This window comes from Hemiscyllium ocellatum, chromosome 11 (assembly GCF_020745735.1).
Source record: "Hemiscyllium ocellatum isolate sHemOce1 chromosome 11, sHemOce1.pat.X.cur, whole genome shotgun sequence".
NCBI lineage: Eukaryota > Metazoa > Chordata > Chondrichthyes > Orectolobiformes > Hemiscylliidae > Hemiscyllium > Hemiscyllium ocellatum.
This window is the reverse complement of record NC_083411.1, coordinates 41,651,335-41,673,924: the sequence shown is the minus strand read 5'-3', so window position 1 is coordinate 41,673,924 and position 22,590 is coordinate 41,651,335. Positions and strand designations below refer to the sequence as shown.

At 47.3% G+C, this 22,590-nt stretch overlaps 1 protein-coding gene across 1 annotated transcript in view; it reads right to left on the bottom strand.

The window, feature by feature from the left end:
- Window positions 1-961: 961 nt before the first annotated feature.
- LOC132820311 (gamma-aminobutyric acid receptor subunit alpha-3-like) overlaps window positions 962-22,590 on the bottom strand; it is a 274,881-nt gene continuing 253,252 nt past the window's right edge. The window contains exons 8-9 of the mRNA XM_060832336.1: window positions 9,067-9,278; window positions 962-1,294 (exon numbers count right to left, since the gene is read on the bottom strand). Coding sequence (XP_060688319.1) covers window positions 962-1,294; window positions 9,067-9,278 — 545 coding nt within the window. The remainder of the gene's footprint in view (window positions 1,295-9,066; window positions 9,279-22,590) is intronic.

Below are 22,590 nucleotides of genomic sequence, written 5' to 3'. Positions count from 1 at the left end.
GTGTGTGTGTGTGTGTGTGTGGCGGGGCGGGGGGGGCGGCATGTGTATCCAGATGCAAAGGTGTGTATGCTTGAAATGACGTGTGTTTGTTTAGAGGGTGTGTACATTCACACTGGGGGAAGAGGCCTAGCATGTGGGTCAGAGTGTGCAAAGACACGGATGTTTGTATGTGTAGGTGCGTGTGTGTGAGGACAAGTGTGTGTGTGTGCAGGATGTATGGAGTCCAAGACCTGAAGTAATTAGCTTTATTCATTCATTGGGTACCCAATGTAAAGAGAGGATGGAAATTCATTTTTCACTTGGATCAAAAGTAACAGCATATGTTCCACCAGTCAGCCAGTAGCTGAATAGGGGGAGACAATGGCCTGGTGGTATTATGGCTATTTGATTAATCCAGAGAACCAGGTCATGTTCTGTGGAATACAAGTTCAAATCTTGACATAGCAGATGATGAAATTTGAATTCAATTTTAAAAATCTGTAATTAAGAGTTTAATGATGATCCATTTCCAATTGTTGGGATAAACTCACCTGGTTTACTAATGTTCTTTAGGGAAGGAAATTTGCCATCCTTACCTGGTCTGGCCTACATGTGACTCCAGACCCACAGCAATATGGCTGACTCTTCAAGACGGGCAATAGGTGCTGGCCTGAAAATGTCGGCTGTATTGAATACACGAGCAGAATCTATTGTGACAGACACACTGTCAGTGTCCAGTGTAGGGGAGATGGTGTCCACCTTTTACATCAACAGCGAGGAAAATCAGTCACTCACAGTGGCAAAAATACCCTCCTGGCCATCAGCTTAAGGTAACCAGTTCTCTAAGAACATGCCTCTGATTCTATGGCATGCAAATGTTGAAGTACAACTTCAGTAAGACTGATACGATGAACAGGCACATTCTTTCAAACACATCAAACAGCTTTCTTTAGAAAACACGGACTAAAGAAACCACCTGAGATCAAGCCTTAAGTGGAGTCTTTTTCTGTGGAATCATACCTTCAATGACTGGCTCCCTGCTGACATAGGTGGCCCAATAAACCAGGTTAAAAATGACAAAGAGAACAGGAAATACAATTCGGGACATTTTGTCGACTTTGCTGACACTGTTGTATGTCTTCCTGCTCTCGAGCAGTTTCTCCTCCACTTTGGCCAGCTTGGTGTGAGCGTGCGTCCCTGCGCTCTTCGAGATGGTGGCCAGACTGGGATCCTTGGTGATGTTCAGAGTGTACGTTGTCCCTACGATGTTGTACGTGTTGTTGGTTTTCTTGGCCAGAGTGACTGGTTCCCGTTTCTAGAATGGAGAATGTGGATTTAGACAGCAAAAGAGCAAACAGGCTGGGATTCGCACGTGAAAGGGGAATGTGGGGCTGCAATCAGACAATATGACAAGAGAAAGATAAATGGAATAAAAATAGAAAGTGTTGCAGAAGCTGAGCAGGTCTGGCAGCAGCTATGGGAGAATACATTGCTTTTGATATTTTAGATTATTTTTCTAGCAAGGCTGATTGATTTAGTGCAAACTATTGGTAACTAAGATGGTCAGTAATGTTGAAACAATTTACTAACGTCTTTTCACATCTGCTCAGGTTGCTTCATGCTACTCCAGTCACAATCTAATTGGAAATGCAAACAGAATCATCTGAAGAAATTCAACATGGCTTTTAACAAGAAATGGGAGAGAGAGGTGGGCTATATCCTCAAATTCTACCTACCGTGTATGGTCTCAGACTTGGGAAAGCAAAGGAAGGGAGATGGGATCCTCCTGTCAGAATGGGTATGTTTGTTAAAGATAAAGAAGTGATGACACAACAGACTGATCGATGTAGCCATACTGTAGGAGGGCAATGCAGCAGAAGAGGCAACGAACTGTCAGATTACGGGACAATGAAAGTCAGACTTGGTACAGGCTGGGGGAGGGAGAATGAAGGTCAGACATCAATGGTGCTGGTGATGGAGGGGGAGGACGCTCATCTTGTTTGTTCCTGTCATTTTTTGACAGGATTCCATCTGCCTATATTTCATCCTGAACAACTGAAGGATGTCTGAGCCTCTCAAACGGTAACACCTCTTGAAAGTTGTCTCAATGTGAACCATTTTATTCGGCTAATTAAAGAAATGTTGAAAACGACTAACTGCATTGGAGATTTGTGGTGCAGTTGGTTGTGTCAGTGGCCCTGAATCAGAAGCTTTGTTTCTGGAGTCAGAATTGAACTCAGGTGGAAAACAGTAGGCCATTCAGATCACTAAGACTGCTCTGCTATTCAATTAGGTCATAGCTGACATCTAGGTAATAACAAGGACTGCAGATGCTGGACATCTACTTTAATGCCACTTTCCCGAAATCCCTGTATGTTAATAGTTGCCAAAAATCTATTGAATTCTGCCTTCAATAACTGAACTTCCATAACCTTGTGGGGTAGAGAGTTCCAGACATTCACATCCTGAGTGAAGAAATTCCTCCTTATCTCAGTCTTAAATGACCTGCCCCTTTTCCTGCGATTACGTCCCCTGGTTCCTGACTCACCAGCCAAGGGCAACAATCTATCCACATCCACACTGCCACGTCCTGTAAGAATTTTCAATGAGGTGCCAGTTCATTCTTCAAAGCTCAGCAAATACAGATTGCATATCCTCAATAATAAGACAATCCCACCAGTCCATGGATGAGTCTGGTGAACCTCTGTTGCACTCCCTCTCTAACAGGTATATCCTTCCTTAGATACAGAGAGTAAAAGTGTACACAATACTCCAGGTAAGGTCACAAAATCTCTCAATAATTGTGACAGGAATATTATGCTGAAATCCCATAGGGTAAAAACCAAAATATAGTGTGACTTTCTAAATGTTTGCCTCATTCAGGTGCTGAACAATGCAGCTACAGGAACTGATCAAAGACTAAAATACTCTTTGGCAAGTAAGTTACTTCCTAACTCTCCAAAGGAAAAGTATTCCCGTCTTGCCTAAATGAGGTGCAGGTCCATCCAGGAGAAAGCAGCTTGGTTGATTGGTATCACATCCACAAACATTCAGTCCCTCCATCACCAGCACTCAGTGTATACTATCCACTAGATGCACTTCATCAGAAGCACCTAGCAAAGCCATCATCACTACCAGCTAGAAGGACAAGGACTATACATAAATGGGAGCACCACCATCTGCAAGTTTTCCTTTAAGTCACACACCGTCCTGACTTGGAAATATTTTGTCATTCCTTCAATGTCGCTGAGTCAAAATCCTTGGAGTGCCTCCCTAACAGCATATCAAGGACTGCAGTGGTTCATGAAGGCAGATCACCACTATCTTGTCTGGGCAACTAAGGACAAGCAATAAATTCTGGCCTAGCCAGTGATGTCAGTGTCCAAGAATGAATATAAAATAAAGTCAATCGCTTTGATTTCTTGAGTCATTGAGATCTGCAGCACAGAAAAAGACCCTTCAGCCCATCACTTGATTGGTTGTTATGATAACATTTCATTGGGAGAGTTTTGGTTATTGGTTATATGTTTTACTGGAACAAAATCTGAGCCCCCGATCACTGTGAGCCCAGTAAAACACTCAATACTTCACACAAACTAATCTAATGCAGCAAAAATTACTATTTCAACTTTACAATTTCTTTTTATATTGGCATGGTATCAAATTACTCTGGAGCCAGAACATTTCAACAAGTCCCAGATTTGGAAATTGTCCAATTTAAGAGTTTAGAACAGCCAGATTGTCAAAAAGAAGACCATTCTGAAATGAATGATATAAAATAGGGACATATACCTCACGTACTGGTTCATGTATGGTTGTGGGTATAAAAGCAGGTGACCGGGGTGTATTTATTCATTGTGGGACAGAAATTGGACCCTGCTCTTCCAGGTTCATTAGTTATAAATAGAACACATGACAGAATTTTGTTCTTTAACTGCCCACCATACCTAACCTTCTGATCGTCTTCTAGGTCTCAATTAAGTCAACTCTCAACCTTCTTCTCACTAACGAAAACAGCCTCAAGTCCCTCAGCCTTTCTTCGAAAGACCTTCCCTCTATGCCTTGCAACATCCTAGTAAATTTCTCTGCACCCTTTCCAAAGCTTCCACATCCTTCCAATAATGCAGTGACCAGAGCTGTACGCAATACTCCAAGTGCAGCTATACTAACGTTTTGTACAGCTGCAGTATGACCTCATGGTTCTTAAACTCAATCCATCTACCAATGAAAGCTAACACACAGTATGCCTTCTTAATAACCCCATCAACCTGGGTGGCAACTTTCAAGGATCTATGTACCTGGATAAAGAGATCTCTCTGCTCATCTACACTACCAAGAATCTTACCATTCGCCCTGTACTCTGCATTCCTGTTACTCCTTCCAAAGTGAATCACCTCACACTTTTCCACATTAAACTCCATTTGGCACATCTCAGCCCAGCTCTGCAGCTTATCTATGTCCCTTTGTAACCTACAACACCCTTCGACACTACCCACAACTGTCCTGACCTTAATGTCGTCTGCAAATTTACTAACTCATCCTTCTATGGCCCCATTCAGGTCATTTATATAAATGACAAACAGCAGTAACATAAAACAGATCCTTGCAGTACACCACCAGTAACTGAACTCCAGGATGAATATTTCCCGTCACCCACAACCTTCTGTCTTTGTTAGCCAATTTCCTATCCAAACCGCTAAATCACCCTCAATTCCATGCCTCCATATTTTGTACAATAAATCCAAGGGAAGACGACCAAGAATGCACAGCTATCACTCTCTCACAAACACACACTCACTTCTAACGGTAAAAGAAGTGGCACAAATATTTATAATCCTCTAGTGGATAAGACAATTTATTTTTCTTTCATTCATTCATTCAGGAATGTGACGTCAGTGCCTGGTCACTATTTATTATCCATTCCTCATTGACCTGGAGAAGTTGGTGATGAGCTACCTTCTTGAAATGCAGCCGCCCATGTTCTGCAGGTCGACCCACAATGCTGTTAGAGAGGGAGAACCAGGATTTTGACCAACGACAATGAAGGAATAATGGTATATTTCCCAGTCAGCGTGGTGAGCGGCTTGAAGGGGATCTTGCAGATAGTGGTGTTCCCCTGTATATGCTGCTTTTGCCCTTCTAGTCAGAAGTGGGCATGGATTTGGAAGATGCTGCCTAAGGAGCTTTGGTAAATTTCTGCTGTGCATCGTGTAGATGATACACACTGCAGCTACTGAACGTCAGTGGTTGGAGTTATGAGAGTATATGGATGTCATGCCAATAAATTGGGATACGTTGTCGTGAATGGTGTCAAGCTTTTTGAGTGATTTTGGAGCTCCACCCATCCAGTAAGTGAGGAGTATTCTATTACATTCCTGACTGGTACCGTGTAGATGTTCAACAGGCATTGAGGATTAAGGAGGTGAGTTACTCGCTACAGTACTCCTAACCTCTGAGCTGCTCTTGTGTTCACAGTATTCAAATGGCTCATCAGGTTGTGATGGATTGATTCTCTCTTGTTGGAGATGGCATTTGTGTGGCATGTATATTACTTGCCATTTGTCAGCCCAAATCTGGGCATTACCTAGTTCTTGTTGCTTCAATATCTGAGTCGTCGCAAATGGTGCTGAACAGGGTATATTCACCAGTGATCATCTGACTTTATGAGCGAGGTCATCGATGAAGTCACTTGTGGAGGTGTATCAAACTTGGACACAAGGTGTTAATAAAGATTAAGATCCAATATTGAGCTGGGCATTGGGCACTCATGGCAAGGGAACAAAGCCATCCTTAAAAGCACTGAATGTGGGTCCCAGAAATGCAGCCGAAGCCACATAGCACATTCTTGCTACTTAGCTAAGTCAGTGCTCTCCACCAGAAGTACACTAGTTCACTATTCTGCTCAATGTTTCAAATTGAACAGGGAAGAGGCAAGTTTGACAAAACCACAAATACTGCAGCAAGAAGTTAATGGGAAATGACCAGGGTGGAAATCACATTCTTAGGCTTCTCGCCTTGTGTTGTGTAAGGACTTTAGGATCCTGGAGCAACATTGTGATGATGCCAATCGAGTTGTTAGTTAGGAATGTTTGGAATGGAATAGATAAGAATCCAATAGGTAGGAATAGAGTAGCATGATGGTTAGAAGACAGAAATACATAAACAGAACTGTCCAGCAATGCAACAGTCAGATTAGAGCTGGTATATGACAGATTACCATATGTAAGAGTATTTAGTATTAACACAATACAACTAGCATGCTAACAGACAGCTCTTAAACATAGAAACACAGAAAACAAGTGCAGGAATAGGCCATTCAGCTCTTCAAGCCTGAACCACTGATCAATATGATTATGCAATCTCAGTATCACATTCTCGGCCCCTCACTATATCCCTTGATTCCTTTAACAGCGAGGGCCATATCCAGCTCCCTCTTGAAAATATCTAATGAACTGGCCCTAAAAGCTCCGTACATGAGAGAATTCCACAGGTTAACAACTTTCCGAGTGAAGAGATTCTTCCTCATCTCAGTCCTGAATGCCTTACACCTTATTCTTAGACTGTGGCTGCTAGTTCTGGACTTTGACAACATTAGGAACATTCTTCCCACATCTAACCTGTCCAGTACCATCAAAATTTTGTATGTTTCTATTAGATTCCCCCTCATTCTTCTAAATTCCAGCAGATACAAGCCCAGTCAATCCAGTCTTTCCTCATATGTCAGTCCTGCTACCCCAGGAATCAGAATGGTGAAGCTTGGCTGGACTCCCTCAGTAGCAAGAATGTTATTTCTCAGACTAGGAGGCCAAATCTGCACACAATACTCAAGGTGTGGCCTCACCAAGGCCCTGTATAGCTGCAGCAAGTCATCCTTACTCCGATACTCAAATCCTCTCACTATGAAGACCACATGTCATGTGAGGTCTTGCATTTTGGAAAGTCAAATTAAGGTAGGAGTTTTATGGTGAATATTAGGACATTAGTGTAGTGGAACAGAGGGACCTTAGAGTACAGGTGCATGGTTCACTGAAATTGGAGTTACAGGTAGACAGGGCAGTGATTAAGGCTTTTGGCACACTGGCCTTCATCAGTCAGGATATTGAGCACCAAAGTTGGGAAGTTATGTTGCAGTTATATGCGATGCTTGTGAGGCCATTGGAGTATTATTGTGTTCAGTTTTGGTCACCTTGCTATAGGAAAGATATTATTAAACAGGAAAGAGTGCAGAAGGAATTTACAAAGATGTTGCCAGGACTCAATGGTCTGAGCTATAGGAAGAGGTTGGACAAGCTAGGGCTTTTTTCTTTCGAGCATAGGAGGCTGGGGGGGGAGTGTATAAGATCATGAGAGGCCTGGATAGGGTGAATGAACTCAGTCTTTTTCCTAGGGTTGGAGAATTGAAGACTAGAGGGCATCCATTTAAGGTTAGAGGGGAAAGAATAAAAGGAAATCTGAAGGGCAACTTTTACACCAGAGGGTGGCACACATATGGAATGAACTGCCAGCGGAAGTGGTTGAGGTGAGTACATTAACAACATTGAGGGCATTTGGACAAACACATGGATACGAAAGGATTAGAAGGATATGGGCTAAGTGCAGGGAAATGGAGTTAGCGTGAATGTCATTTTGGTTGGTGTGGACCAGTTTGGGCCAAAGGGCCTGTCTCCATACTGTAGGACTCTATGACTAGCTTTCCTCACTGCCTGTGGCGCCTTCAGTGACTGTTCCATTATGGCAGCCTGATCTTGCTGCATCTCACCCTTTCCTGAACTGCCACCATTCAGATGATAATCTGCTTCCCTGCTTTTGCCACCAAAGTGGATAACCTCACATTTATCCACATTATATTACATTTGCCAAGTATGTACCCTCCCAGACAGTCTGTTCAAGTCACTTTTCATACCTCTTGGCACCATCCTCACAGTACACACTGCTACCAACTTAGTGTTGTTCCTTTGTCCAAATCATGAATGTCTATTGTAAACAGATGGGGTCCCAGCTCTGAACCCTGCAGTACCCCACTCATCACTGCCTGCCACTTAGAAAATGACCCATGTATTGCAACTCTCTGCTTCCAGTCTGTCAAGCAGTTCTCTACTCACGTTACCTCCGATACTATGAATTTAACTTTTCTTTACTAATCTGTTATGTGGAACCTTGTCAAAATCCAAAGTTTGTGAGAAGATTTGTAGCTCGGGTGCTCGTTGTTGTGGTTCTGTTTGCCGAGCTGGGAATTTGTGTATCAGACGTTTCGTCCCCTGTCTAGGTGACATCCTCAATACTTGGGAGCCTCCTGTGAAATCCTTTTGAAAGTCCAGATACATGACATCTCCTGAATCACCCTTGCCAACTCGACTGGTCACATCCTCAAAATATTCCAGAAGATTTGTCAAACATGATTTCCCTTTAGTGAATCCATGCTGACTAGGACCAACTCTGTCACTGCTTTCCAAACACTTAGCTATTACATCCATAATAATTGACTCCAGCATTCCTCCCCCACCCCCACCGATGTCAGACTAAACAATCTTTAATTCCCTATTTTCTCTCTTCCTCCTTTTTTAAAAAGTGGGGTTATATTAGCTGTCCTCCAATCCATTTAAACTCGTACAGAGTCAACAGAATGTTGGAAAATGATCACCAATGCATTCGCCACTTCTAGGGTCATCTCCTTAAGTAGTCTGGGATGCAAAGCATCAGGCCCTGGAGATTTATCAGGTTTTAATCCTATCAGTGTCCCCAGTCCCATTTCCTGATGAATAAGGATTCCCTTCAGTGCCTCCTTCAAGCTTGACCCTCTGCCCACTAGCATTTCTGGAAGGTAATTTGTGTCCTCCTTAGAGGACATGGATCCAAAATAGTTGTTCAATTGGTCTACCATTGCTTTGTTGTCTATTATGAATTCACCTGATTTTAACTGAAGGGACCTACATTTGTCTCCTTAATCTTTCTCTCTTTGCATACTTATAGAGGCTTAATGTTTCCCTCTCCTTGCCTTGCCACATACGTACACATAAACTATACCCAAAAAGTTGAGGTTTATGGGAACTCACCGAATGAAGTTCAATGGAGTGTTATGAGGCTCACCTTCAGCTCCTGAACTTCCATGGCTTTTCTGCCATCCCATGGCCAGCTCCGCTTGGTAAAGTAGTTCACGGTCGCAAATTCAATCAATGCCGAGAATACAAATGCGTAGCAGACGGCAATAAACCAATCCATAGCTGTTGCATAGGCAACCTTGGGCAAGGAGTTCCTGGCACTGATACTCAGGGTGGTCATGGTCAGCACTGTGGTGACTCCTGTAAAATAAAACACTTCCATAAGACCTGTTGAGTCGTAGACATCTAGATGGGTATATGAATAGGGAGGGTTTGGAGGGATATGGGCTGTGTGTTGGCAAGTGGAACTAGATTGGGTTGGGATATCTGGTTGGCATGGACGACTTGGATCGAAGGAAATGTTTCTGTGCTGTACATCTCTATGACTAGAGTGGATTCCTTAATAATTACCATGGCGGTAAGAACTTCATTTGTGATTCATGTCTGAGTGGTTTTGATAACAACAGACTCATTAAAATTATTAATTTGATCTTCCATTTATATGAAATAACATGCAAATATTCACAATCATAGAATCAGAAAATTGTTACAGCACAGGAGGAGGCCTTTCGTTCCATTGTGACCGCATCCACTTTTCAAATGAGCACCATCGCCTCATGTCAATCTTCATTTCCCCATGTCCCTGCACACATTTACTCTCCAAATAATCATTCAATGCCCTTTTGAATACTTAATTGAACTTGCCTCGATCACATTTCCAGACAATGCATTCCAGACCCAAATTACTTGATGTGTGAAAAAAAATCCTCATTTCACTCTTGCTTTGTTTACACACCGCTTTAAAGCTTTTCCCTCATTGACTTGACATGATTGGGAACAATTTCTCCCTGTCTATTCTTAACTACCTTGCTAACAATTTGGAAAACCCTTATCAAGTCTCTTCTCAGCCTTCTCTCCAGGGAGAAGATTCCCAACTTCTTCAATTTATCCTCATGGTTAAAGATTCTCAATTCTGGAGTAATTCTACAAAATTGTGGATGCACTCTCTTAATCCCTCCCTAACACCACTGTCGGTGAAATTACATCACATGGGCTTCAAAACGCAGTTCACCACCACCTCTCCTGGGCAATGAGGGAGATGCATTAGGTAATAAATGCTAACCCAGCTAGACCACCCTCATCTCTTAAACTAATAAAAGAAATGTTACTTGCAGAACACAAATAATTTCTGAATTATTCCCTCTGTGATACAGCTTTGCTTATCACACAAAAAGTTTCTTAGACCCTGAAGGATAAAACTTTTTTTACTTGCTTTTCAAAACTGTCCATTGTTCAGATGCAGAGGCAAGATTAAGATTTCCTCTTCTCTCACATTTGCTCCTACACCAAAAATGTTAAAGGAGAGTTGGGTTATATTCACTCTTACAATCATTCAACAACTTTCAAGAAGTTATGAAATTTGTTAGCATGCTGAATGATTGAAAGGGTCAATTCCTTGGACCACAGCTAAAGCTCATTTTTTAAAAATTGGCATAGTGTCACAGGCACCACCATCAGCCTGACAGTGCTCTCTTGAGTGCTCCATTCCGAGAGCACCCTCTGGAACTCTCCATTCCTCTCAGACTGTACCAGTCTCCCGTTACACACCACCTTCTGTAGCTACATTCTCTTGAGACCATTTCATTTCCCTCTTATCCATTAAAATCTTCCTCAACACCTATCTGATTGATCAGCCTTTCAAATCTGGCCTGGCATCTATTTTCGTTTGGATTCTGCCCCTGTGAAGTGTTGCATATGAATCTGAGAAGGTTAATATTTGATTGAGTGCAATAAACAGCACGCATTCTGTCATGAGGACCTCTTGAAAGGGTAAAGTAGAACCTTGTGAGAGTCAAACCTGAGGCAAGGTCCTTCCAACAGACTTTGAAAATGTTTTCTAACCAACCTGTTCAGAAATGTTAATACAGACATCTGGGGCGGGTGGGGCTTGAACCCAGGCCCACCTAGTTCAATGACTTGGACACTACCACAGCAACTAAAGAATCCTCAAATTAGAAAATATGATTGGCAACACGAACAAACATGAAGCCATTTTTTCTATCTCTCAGACTTCATACAAAGGTTGTTGGGTGAGAAGCTGAAAAACGATTTCAGGATTCAAATGAGTCCTAATTGTCCTGGAAACTCCAAGGGAAGAGGACTAATCTCCCCAGACTCTGCTGTGAATAACACCATAACTGGGCAGGACTTGCCTTTCCAATGGGGGTTTGTGAACTTGTTCAATAAACTGGTCAGCAGGACAGAGCTGACCAGTAAGACTCATTTTTGGAGAAGAGATTAGACTGGTGCTGGAAAAGCACAGCAGGTCAGGCAGCATCCGAGGAGCAAGAAAATTGACATTTCAGGCAAAATCCTTTATCAGGAATCTTGGTGAAGGGCTTTTGGCCGAAACAATGATTTTCCTGCTCCTCAGATGCTCCTGACCTGCTGTGCTTTTCCAGCACCACTCTAATTTTGACTCTGATCTCCAGCATCTGCAGTACGCACTTCCACTTCATTTTTGGAGCAGTTGAGACTTGATAGCAACTGCAGCTAGTTATAGGCATATCCATATGATGATCTCAACCAGCGATCTATCTGGTTCTAATTTTTCACCAATGACAAATAATTTGCTCTCCAGGATGTGATTAGTAAAAACATAATCTCTAATCTTCCATTTAATTGAACTCAATTACGTAATTTACCATGGTGAGACTTAAGGTTATAACTCATGGGTTACAGGTTTATCAGATGATCTTTTACAAAAGGAGAAAAATATTTGAGCTGCCCCTTATATGTGGCTTAGATCAAGTTCAAACATTTTAATGTGACAGTTCTCCTTTTTGATTTCTAGCCAGATTGCAGGTGGAGCTTTGAGCAAACCCATGGTTCGTTGTAAATCTGTGATAATCCCTTGTGAAGTTGGAGCCACCGGTTTAAATCTCGACATAGAACACAGAACAGTACAGCACGCATACAGGCCCTTCAGCACACAATGTTGTGCCAAACATGATGCCAATTTAAACTAACCTTTTATGTCCACCCTTGGTTCATTTCCCTCTGCTCCTTGCATAATCATGTGTTTATTTAAAAGTCCTTTAAACACCCTATCGTATCTGTCTCCCCTACCAACCTTGGCAGCGCATTCCAGACTCTGACCACCTTTGCCCTTCACATCTCCTTTGAACATTTCCCCCTTTCACCTTAAATACATGCCCCCTAGTATTAGACGTTTTAACTCTGGGAAAAAGATTCTAACCGTCAACCCCATCTATGCATCTCATAATTTTATCGACCTCTATCAAGTTTCCCCTCAATCTCTTCTGCTCCAGAGAAAATAACCTGTATTTTTCCAGTCTCTCCTTATAGCTCATACACTCAATCCAGGCAACATTCTGATAGATCTCTTGTGCACCCTCTCCAAAGTCTCTACATCCTTCCTTTAATGTGATGACCAGAATTGAGTGCAATTGAGTGCTGGATGGCGTAACCAAAGTCTCAGTAATAGCAGTAGTCATAATATATTATGAAATGAAACTCAGTCAATTTCAGAGTATGTTTTTCAGGTGTAGTACCTGTGCATTGCTAAGCCCAAAGTTGTAAAAAAAAGTCTTGTTCTCATAAATTGCACATGTGAAATAAGAGTTGATTTTCATCTGCCAGCATTGTCACAGAAGGAGGTATTAGGTAACTGATGGATTCTGAATGTCTGGTATAGGAGTGTGATTTTCCTGGATTGAATGGAGTTTAGGTGTAAACAAACAACAGTGTTGGCTGATCACTTGCCCTCAGACCACTCAAGATACCTCTTCTCAAGAAGGTCTCCCCTCACCTACCAGTTTACCCTCATCAGATACCAGTGTGGCTAGTGAAGAAGGCTTTGATACACAGACCTTCATCAGCCCCAGGGCATTGAATATAGAAGCTGGGAATTTATTTTGCAGTTGCACAGGACATTGGTGAGGGCACACTTCGAATACTGTGTTCAGTTTGGTCACCTTGCTATTGGTGTTGTTACTAAACTGGAAAGAGTGCAGAAGAAATTTACAAGGATGTTGCCAGGACTCAAGGGTATGAGTTATAGGGAGAGGTTGGACAAGCTAGGAATATTTTTCTTTACAGCACAGGAGACTGAGGAAGGATCTTATTGACGTGTATAAGACCATGTGAGGCATGAATAGGGTGACTGCATTCAGTCTTTTTCCTAGAGTTGGGGAATTGAGGACGAGAGGGCATTAGTTTAAGGTTAGAGGGGAAAGGATAAAAAGGAACCTGTAGGGCAACATTTTTACACAGAGGGTTGTACATATATGGAATGAGCTGCCAGCAGAAGTGGTTGAGGCAGGTACCCAACATTTGAAAGTCATTTTGAAACATACATGGATAGGAAAGGTGGAGAGGGATATGGGCCAAGTGCAGGGAAATGGGATTAGCATTGATAGACATTTTGGTCAATATGGACTAGTTTGGGCCAAAGGGCCTGTTTCCATGCTGTAGGAGTCCATGACTCTATGGCTCTAAGCCTGCCTTCCAAGGAAATCCTAGCCTTTTCAATCTTTCCTCATAGCTGCATTCTTCAAGCACTGACCACATTCTTATCAATCTTCTCCGTACTCTTGCTTGAACAATAATTTCCTTCCTGTCTCATGGTAACCGGGGCCAGATAGGCTGACTAAAGTGGAGGCCATATTGGATTTGGCGATTGGCAATGAACCGGGTCTCCTCTCAGATCACTCAGTAGGAGAGCTTTTTGGTGACAGTCGTCACAGCTCCCTCATCTTTACTATAATCATGGAAAGGGATAGGAGCAGACAGTAAAGGAAAGTAGTTAATTGGGGGAGGGGGAATTACAATGCAACTAGACAGGAACTGTGGAGCATATGTTTGGAACAGATATTCTTAGAGAAATGCACAACAGAAATGTGGAGGTAGTTTAGGGAGCACTTGCTGAGATTACTGGATAGATTTGTCCCACTGAAGCAAAGTAAGGATGGTAGGGTGAAGGAATCTTGGATGACAAGAGATATGGAACATCTAGTCAAGAGGAAGAAAGATTCTTACTCAAGGTTGAGGAAGCTAGGATACTGAAAAATGGACTTAGGAGAGCTAGAAGAAGGCATGAAAAAGCCTTGTTAGATAGAATTAAGCAAGGCACTAAGGCGGTCTACATTTATGTGAGGAACAAAAGAATGACCAGAGTGAGGGTAAGAGCTGAAAATGTATTGCTGGAAAAGCGCAGCAGTTCAGGCAGCATCCAAGGAACAGGAGAATCGACGTTTCAGGCATGAGCCCTCCTTCAGGAGTGATTCTCCTGCTCCTTGGATGCTGCCTGAACTACTGCGCTTTTCCAGCAACACATTTTCAGCTCTGACCTCCAGCATCTGCAGTCCTCACTTTCTCCCAGAGTGAGGATAAGGCCAATCAGGGTAGTGGAGGAAAGTTGTGCCTGGAGTTGGAAGAAGTAGGGGAGGCCCTTAATGAATACTTTGCTTCAGTATTCACTAGTGAGAGGGACATTGTCATTTGGGAGGACAGTGTGAAACAGGCTGATATGCTCAAACAGGCTGATATTAAGAAGGAAGATGTGCTGAAAATTTTGAAAACCATAAGGATAGATACATCCCTTGGGCCAGACGGAATATACCCAAGGTTACTATAGTAAGTGAGGGAAGAAATTGCTGCACCTTTGGCGATGAAATTTGTATCCTCACTGTCCAGTGGAGTAGTGACAGATGACTAGAAGGTGGCAAATGTTATTCCCTTGTTCAAGAAAGGGAATATGGATAATCCTGGGAATTATAGAGAAGTCAGTCTAATGCTGATGGCGGGCAAAGCATTGGTGAGGATTCTGAGAGAAGGTTGCATGATTATTTGGAAAAGCATAGCTTGATTAGAGATAGTCAGTATGGCTTTGTGAGGGGCAGGTCATGCCTCACAAGCCTTCTTGACTTCTTTAAGGATGTGACAAAACACATTGATGAAAGTAGAGCAGTGGATGTGGTGTACATGGATTTTAGCAAGGTGTTTGATAAGGTTCTCCATTGTAGATTAGATCAGATTAGATTCCCTACAGTGAGGAAACAGGCACTTCGGCCCAACTAGTCCACACTGACCCTCTGAAGAGTAACCCACCCAGACTCATTTCCCTCTGACTAATGCACCTAACACTATGGGCAATTTAGCATGGCCAATTCACCTGACCTGCACATCTTTGGACTGTGGGAGGAAACTGGAGCACCCGGAGGAAACCCATGCAGACACGGGGAGAATGTGCAAACTCTACACAGGCAGTTATCTGAGGTTGGAATTGAATCCAGGACCCTGGTGCTGTAAGGCAGCAATGCTAACCACTGAGCCACCGTGCTGCCCTCATTCAGACAGAAAGGAGGCATGGGATACAGGGATATTTGGCTGTCTGAACACAGAATTGACTGGCCCAAAGAAGACAGAGGATGGTAGTAGATGGAAAGTGTTCAGCCTGGAGCTCGGTGACTAGTGGTGTTCCACAGGGATCTGTTCTGGGACCTCTGCTCTTGGTGATTTTTATAAATGATTTGGATAAGGAGGTAGAAGTGGGAGTTAGTAAGTTTGCTGATGACATGATAGATACTGGAGCTGTGGATAGTAAAGAGGGTTGAGGTAGGATTGACAGGATGCAGAGCTGGGCTGAGAAGTGACAGATGGAGTTCAATCGGGAAAAATGTGTAGTGATTTATTTTGGAGGTCAAATTTGAATGCAGATTACAGAGTTAAAGGCAGAGGTCTTGGCAGTGTGGAGGAACAGAGGGTTCCATGTCCATAGATCCCTCAAAGTTGCCACCCATGTTGATAGGGTTGTTACGAAGGTGTATGGTGTGTTTGCTTTTATTAGTAGGGAAATTAAGTTTAAGAGCCACAAGGTTATGCTGCTTTATAAAGCCCTAGTCAGACCACACTTAGAATATTGTGTTCCGTTTTGGTTATCTCACTAGAGTATAGGAAGGATGTGGAAACTTTAGAGCGGGCAGAGAGGCAATTTACCAGGATGCTGCCTGGACTGGAGCTCATGTCTTATGAAGAAAGGTTGAGGGAGCTAAGGCTTTTCTCACTGGAGTGAAGAAGGATGAGAGGTGACTTGATTGATTATGATGAGAAGCATAAACAGAGTGGATAGCCAAAGACTTTTTCCCAGGGAGGAAATGGCTATCATGAGGGGGCATTATTTTAATGTGATTAGAGGAAGGTTTCGGGGAGACGTCAGAGGTAGGTTCTTTACACTGAGTGTTGGTTGCGTAGAATGCATTTCCAGCAGTGGTAGTAGACTCAGATACATTAGGGATATTTAAGTGACACTTGAATAGGCATATGGATGATAGTAAAATGTAGGACGTGTAAGTTAATTTGATCATAGAGTAGGATAAAAGGTCGGCAGAACTTGGAGGCGCAAAGTACTGCGCTGTACTGTTCAACGTTCAATGTTCAATGTACACAAATTCCAGCTGTAGTCTAGCCAGGGGGAAGGCAAGATGGCGACTGAGTAGAACGCTTCAGCTGGAGCTCCTCTGCTCTTCCAATAGTTTTCTTTCTCTATTTTCTAATCTTTTCTGGAATGTCTGTTTTTTCAAACATTTTCCTTCTTAAACTTATCTGGAGGGGAATAGAGAAGTCAACTCCAAGACCAGAGGGGGTCAGAAGCAAGTCCCAGATCAGACTGACAAGAGAGGCAAGACCCAGACAAGAGCTTGTCATGGGGACACCATTCCCAGAGATGTATCCTGGACTTGATGCTGGTGTGGGGAAGTGTGTCCCGGACTGGATTCTGGCGCGGGGAAGTGTGTCCCGGACTGGATTCTGGCGCGGGAAACTGTGTCCCGGATTGGATTCTGGCGCGGGGAAGTGTGTCCCGGACTGGATTCTGGCACAGGGAGATGTGTCCTGCACTTGATGCTCTGGCGGGCAGGTGTGTCCTGGACTGGATTCTGGCAGGGGGAAGTGTGTCCCAGACTGGATTCTGGCAGGGGGAGGTGTGTCCTGGACAGGATTCTGGTGCGGGGAAGTGTGTCCCGGACTGGATTCTGGCGTGGAGAGATGCATCCTAGGCTGGATTCTGGCACGGGGTGTTGTGTCCGGACCAGATTCTAATACGGGGAAGTGTGTCTGGAATGGTTTCTAATGCGGGGAGGTGTGTCCCGGACTGCATTCTGGCGCGGGGAGGTGTGTCCCGGACTGGATTCTGGCGCGGGATGATGTGTCCCAGACTGGATTCTGGTGTGGGGAGGTGTGTCCGGACTGGATTCTAACACGGGGACCGGTGTCCTAGACTGGATTCTGGCATGGGCTGGTGCGTCCCGAACTGGATTCTGGCACAGGGAGGTGTGTCCTAGACTGGATTCTGGCGCGGAAAGGTGTGTCCTAGACTGGATTCTGGCATGCGGAGGTGCATCCCAGACTGGATTCTGGTGCGGGGAGGTGTGTGCCGGACTGGAATCTGGCGCGGGGAGTTGTGTCCCGGTCTGGATTCTGGCACGGGGAGTTGTGTCCCGGTCTGGTTTCTGGCGTGGGGAGGTGCGTCCACGACTGGATTCTAGCACAGGGAGGTGTGTCCTAGACTGGATTCTGGCATGGGAAGGTGTCCTAGACTGGATTCTGGCACTGGAAGATGTGTCCTAGACTGGATTCTGGCACGGGGAGGTGTGTCCTGGTCTGGTCTCTGGCGCGGGGAAGTGTGTCCCGATTTGGATTCTGGCGCGGGGAAGTGTGTCCCGGACTGGATTCTGGCGAGGGGAAGTGTGTCCCGGACTGGATTCTGGCACGGGGAAGTGTGTCCTGGACAGGATTCTGGTGCGGGGAGGTGTGTCCCGGACTGGATTCTGGCGTTGGGAGATGGAACCCGGACTGGATTCTGGCGCGGGGAGGTGTATCTGGACTGGATTTTAACACGGGGAAGTGTTCCCGGACTGGTTTCTAGTGCGGGGAGGGGTGTCCCAGACTGGATTCTGGCGCGGGGAAGTGTGTCCCGGACTGGATTCTGGCGTGGGGAGGTGCGTCCTGGACTGGATTCTGGTGTGCGGAGATGCATCCCGGACTGGATTCTGGCACCGGAAGGTGTGTCCTAGATTGGATTCTGGCATGGGGAGGTGCGTCTTGGACTGGATTCTGGCACGGGGAGGTGTGTCCTGGTCTGGTCTCTGGCGCGGGGAAGTGTGTCCCGGACTGGATTCTGGCAAGGGGAAGTGTGTCCCGGACTGGATTCTGGCAGGGGGAGGTGTGTCCTGGACAGGATTCTGGTGCAGGGAAGTGTGTCCCGGACTGGATTCTGGCGTGGGGAGATGGATCCCGGACTGGATTCTAATACGGGGGAAGTGTGACCCAGACTGGTTTCTAGTGCGGGAAGGTGTGTCCCGGACTGGATTCTGGCGTGGGGAGATGGATCCCGGACTGGATTCTGGCATGGGGAGGTGTATCTGGACTGGAGTCTAACACAGGGAAGTGTGTCCCGGACTGGTTTCTAGTGTGGGGAGGTGTGTCCCGGACTGGATTCTGGTCTGGGGAGGTGCGTCCCGGACTGGATTCTGGCACAGGGAGGTGTGTCCTAGACTGGATTCTGGCGTGGAGAGGTGCGTCCCGGACTGGATTCTGGCAGGGAGAAGTTTGTCCTGTTCTGGATTCTGCCACGGGGAGGTGTGTCCAAGACTGGATTCTGGCACAAGGAGGTGTGTCCTAGACTGGATTCTGGCGCAGGACGGTGGGTCCCGGACTGGATTCTGGCGCGGGACGGTGTGTCCCGGACTGGATTCTGGCGTGGGGAGATGTGTCCTGGACTTGATGCTGCCACGGGCAGGTGTGTCCCGAACTGGATTCTGGCAGGGGGAAGTGTGTCCAGGACTGGTATCTAGTGCGGGGAGGTGTGCCCCGGACTGGATTCTGGCGGAGGGAGTTTGGTCCCGGAATGGATTCTGGCGCGGGGAGTTTGGTCCCGGAATGGATTCTGGCGCGGGACAGTGTGTCCCAGATTGGATTCTGGCATGGGGAGGTGTGTCCCAGATTGGATTCTGGTATGGTGAGGTATGTCCCGGACTGGATTCTGGTGCATGGAGGTATGTCCTGGACTGCATTCCGTCGTGGGAAGTTGCGTCCCGGACTGGATTCTGGCATGGGAAGGTGTGTCCCGGACTGGATTCTGGCGCGGGGAGTTTGGTCCCGGAATGGATTCTGGCGCGGGACAGTGTGTCCCAGATTGGATTCTGGCACGGGGAGGTGTGTCCCGGTCTGGTTTCTGGCGCGGGAAGATGTGTCCGGACGGGATTCTCGTGCGGGGAGGTGTGTCTGGACAGGATTCTGGAGCGTGGAGGTGTGTCCGGATAGGATTCTGGCGCGGGAAGGTGTGTCCCGGACTGGATTCTGGCGCGGGATGGTGTGTCCCAGACTGGATTCTGGTGTGGGGAGGTGCGTCCCGGACTGGATTCTGGCACAGGGAGGTGTGTCCTAGACCGGATTCTGGTATGCGGAGGTGCGTCCCGGACTGGATTCTGGCACGGAGAGGTGTGTCCCGGACTGGATTCTGGCGCATGGAGGTATGACCTGGATTGCATTCACGCGTGGAAGTTGTGTCCCGGACTGGATTCTGGCAGGGAAATATTAGTCCAAGACTGGATTCTGGCACAGGGAGGTGTGTTCTAGACTGGATTCTGGTGTGGGAAGGTGTGTCACGGACTGGATTCTGGTGTGAGGAGGTGTGTCCCGGACTGGATTCTGGCGCGAGACGGTGTGTCCCGGACAGGATTCTGGCGCGGGACGGTGTGTCCCGGACTGGATTCTGGCGCGGGACGGTGCGTCCCGGACTGGATTCTGGCAGGGAGAAGTTTGTCCCGTTCTGGATTCTGCCACGAGGAGGTGTGTCCAAGACTGGATTCTGGCGCGGGACGGTGTGTCCCGGACTGGATTCTGGCGTGGGGAGATGTGTCCTGGACTTGATGCTGCCACGGGCAGGGGTGTCCCGGACAGGTGTGTCCCGGACTGGATTCTGGCAGGGGGAAGTGTGTCCAGGACTGGTATCTAGTGCGGGGAGGTGTGTCCCGGACTGGATTCTGGCGCGGGGAGTTTGGTCCCGGAATGGATTCTGGCGCGGGACGGTGTGTCCCAGATTGGATTCTGGTATGGTGAGGTGTGTCCCGGACTAGATTCTGGTGCATGGAGGTATGTCCTGGACTGCATTCCGGCGTGGGAAGTTGCGTCCCGGACTGGATTCTGGCATGGGAAGGTGCGTCCCGGACTGGATTCTGGCAGGGAGAAGTTTGTCCCGTTCTGGATTCTGGCACAGGGAGGTATGTCCACGACTGGATTCTGGCACAGGGAGGTGTGTCCTAGACTGGATTCTGATGTGGGGAGGTGCATCCGAGACTGGATTCTGGCGTGGGGAGGTGTGTCCCGGTCTGGTTTCTGGCGCGGGAAGATGTGTCCGGATGGGATTCTCACGCGGGGACGTGTGTCTGGACAGGATTCTGGAGCGTGGAGGTGTGTCCGGATAGGACTCTGGCGCGGGGAGGTGTGTCCTGGACTGGATTCTGGCGCGGGATGGTGTGTCCCAGACTGGATTCTGGTGTGGGGAGGTACGTCCCGGACTGGATTCTGGCATGCGGAGGTGCGTCCCGGACTGGATTCTGGCACAGAGAGGTGTGTCCCGGACTGGATTCTGGTGTGGGGAGGTGTGTCCTAGACTGGATTCTGGCATGCGGAGGTGCGTCCAGGACTGGATTCTGGCACGGAGAGGTGTGTCCCGGACTGGATTCTGGCGCATGGACGTATGTTCTGGACTGCATTCCGGCGTGGGAAGTTGTGTCCCGGACTGGATTCTGGCAGGGAAATATTTGTCCAAGACTGGATTCTGGCACAGGGAGGTGTGTTCTAGACTGGATTCTGGTGTGGGGAGGTGCACCCGGACTGGATTCTGGCACGGGGAGGTGCGTCCCGGTCTGCTTTCTGGCGCGGGGAAGTGTGTCCCGGACTGGATTCTGGCGCAGGGAAATGTGTCCCGGACTGGATTCTGGCACAGGGAGGTGTGTCCCGGACAGGATTCTGGCACGAGGAGATGTGTCCTGGACTGGATTCTGGCGCGGGACGGTGTGTCCCGGACTGGATTCTGGCACAGGGAGGTGTGTCCCGAACTGGATTCTGGCAGGGGGAGGTGTGTCCCGGACTGGATTCTGGTGTGGGGAGGTGTGTCCCGGACTGGATTCTGGCATGCGGAGGTGCGTCCCGGACTGGATTCTGGCGCATGGAGGTATGTCCTGGACTGCATTCTGGCGTGGGAAGTTGTGTCATGGATTGGATTCTGGCAGGGAAATATTTGTCCAAGACTGGATTCTGGCACAGGGAGGTGTGTTCTAGACTGGATTCTGGTGTGGGGAGGTGCATCCCGGACTGGATTCTGGTACAGGGAGGTGTGTCCCGGTCTGCTTTCTGGCGCGGGGTAGTGTGTCCCGGTCTGCTTTCTGGCGCAGGGAAATGTGTCCCGGACTGGATTCTGGCGCAGGGAAATGTGTCCCGGACTGGATTCTGGCACAGGGAGGTGTGTCCCGGACTGGATTCTGGCACGGGGAGATGTGTCCTGGACTGGATTCTGCCGCGGGCTGGTGTGTCCCGGACTGGATTCTGGCGCAGGGAGGTGTGTCCCGAACTGGATTCTGGCAGGGGGAGGTGTGTCCCAGACTGGATTCTGGCAGGGGGAGGTTTGTCCCGGACTGGATTCTGGCGCGGGACGGTGTGTCCCGGACTGGATTCTGGTGCGGGACGGTGTGTCCCGGACTGGATTCTGGCGCGGGACGGTGTGTCCCGGACTGGATTCTGGCGCGGGACGGTGTGTCACGGACTGGATTCTGGCACGAGGAGATGTGTCCTGGACTGGATTCTGCCGCGGGCTGGTGTGTCCCGGACTGGATTCTGGCACAGGGAGGTGTGTCCCGAACTGGATTCTGGCAGGGGGAGGTGTGTCCCGGACTGGATTCTGGTGTGGGGAGATGTGTCCTGGACTTGATGCTGCCACGGGCAGGTGTGTCCTGGACTGGATTCTGGCAGGGAGAAGTTTGTCCCGTTCTGGATTCTGGCACGGGGAGGTGTGTCCAAGACTGGATTCTGGCACAAGGAGGTGTGTCCTAGACTGGATTCTGATGTGGGGAGGTGCATCCTGGACTGGATTCTGGCATGGGGAGGTGTGTCCTAGACTGGATTCTGGCACGGGGAGGTGTGTCCTAGACTGGATTCTGGCACGGGGAGGTGTGTCCCGGTCTGGTGTCTGGCGCAGGAAGATGTGTCCGGACAGGATTCTCGCGCGGGAAGGTGTGTCCAGACAGGATTCTGGCACGGGGAGGTGCATCCCGGTCTGGAATCTGGCGCATGAAGGTGTGTCCCAGACTGAATTCTGGCGCGGGGAGGTGTGATCCGGACTGGAGTCTGGCAGGGAGAGGTTTGTCCCGGTCTGGATTCTGGTGTAGGGAGGTGCGTCCACGACTGGATTCTGGCGCATGGAGGGGTGTCC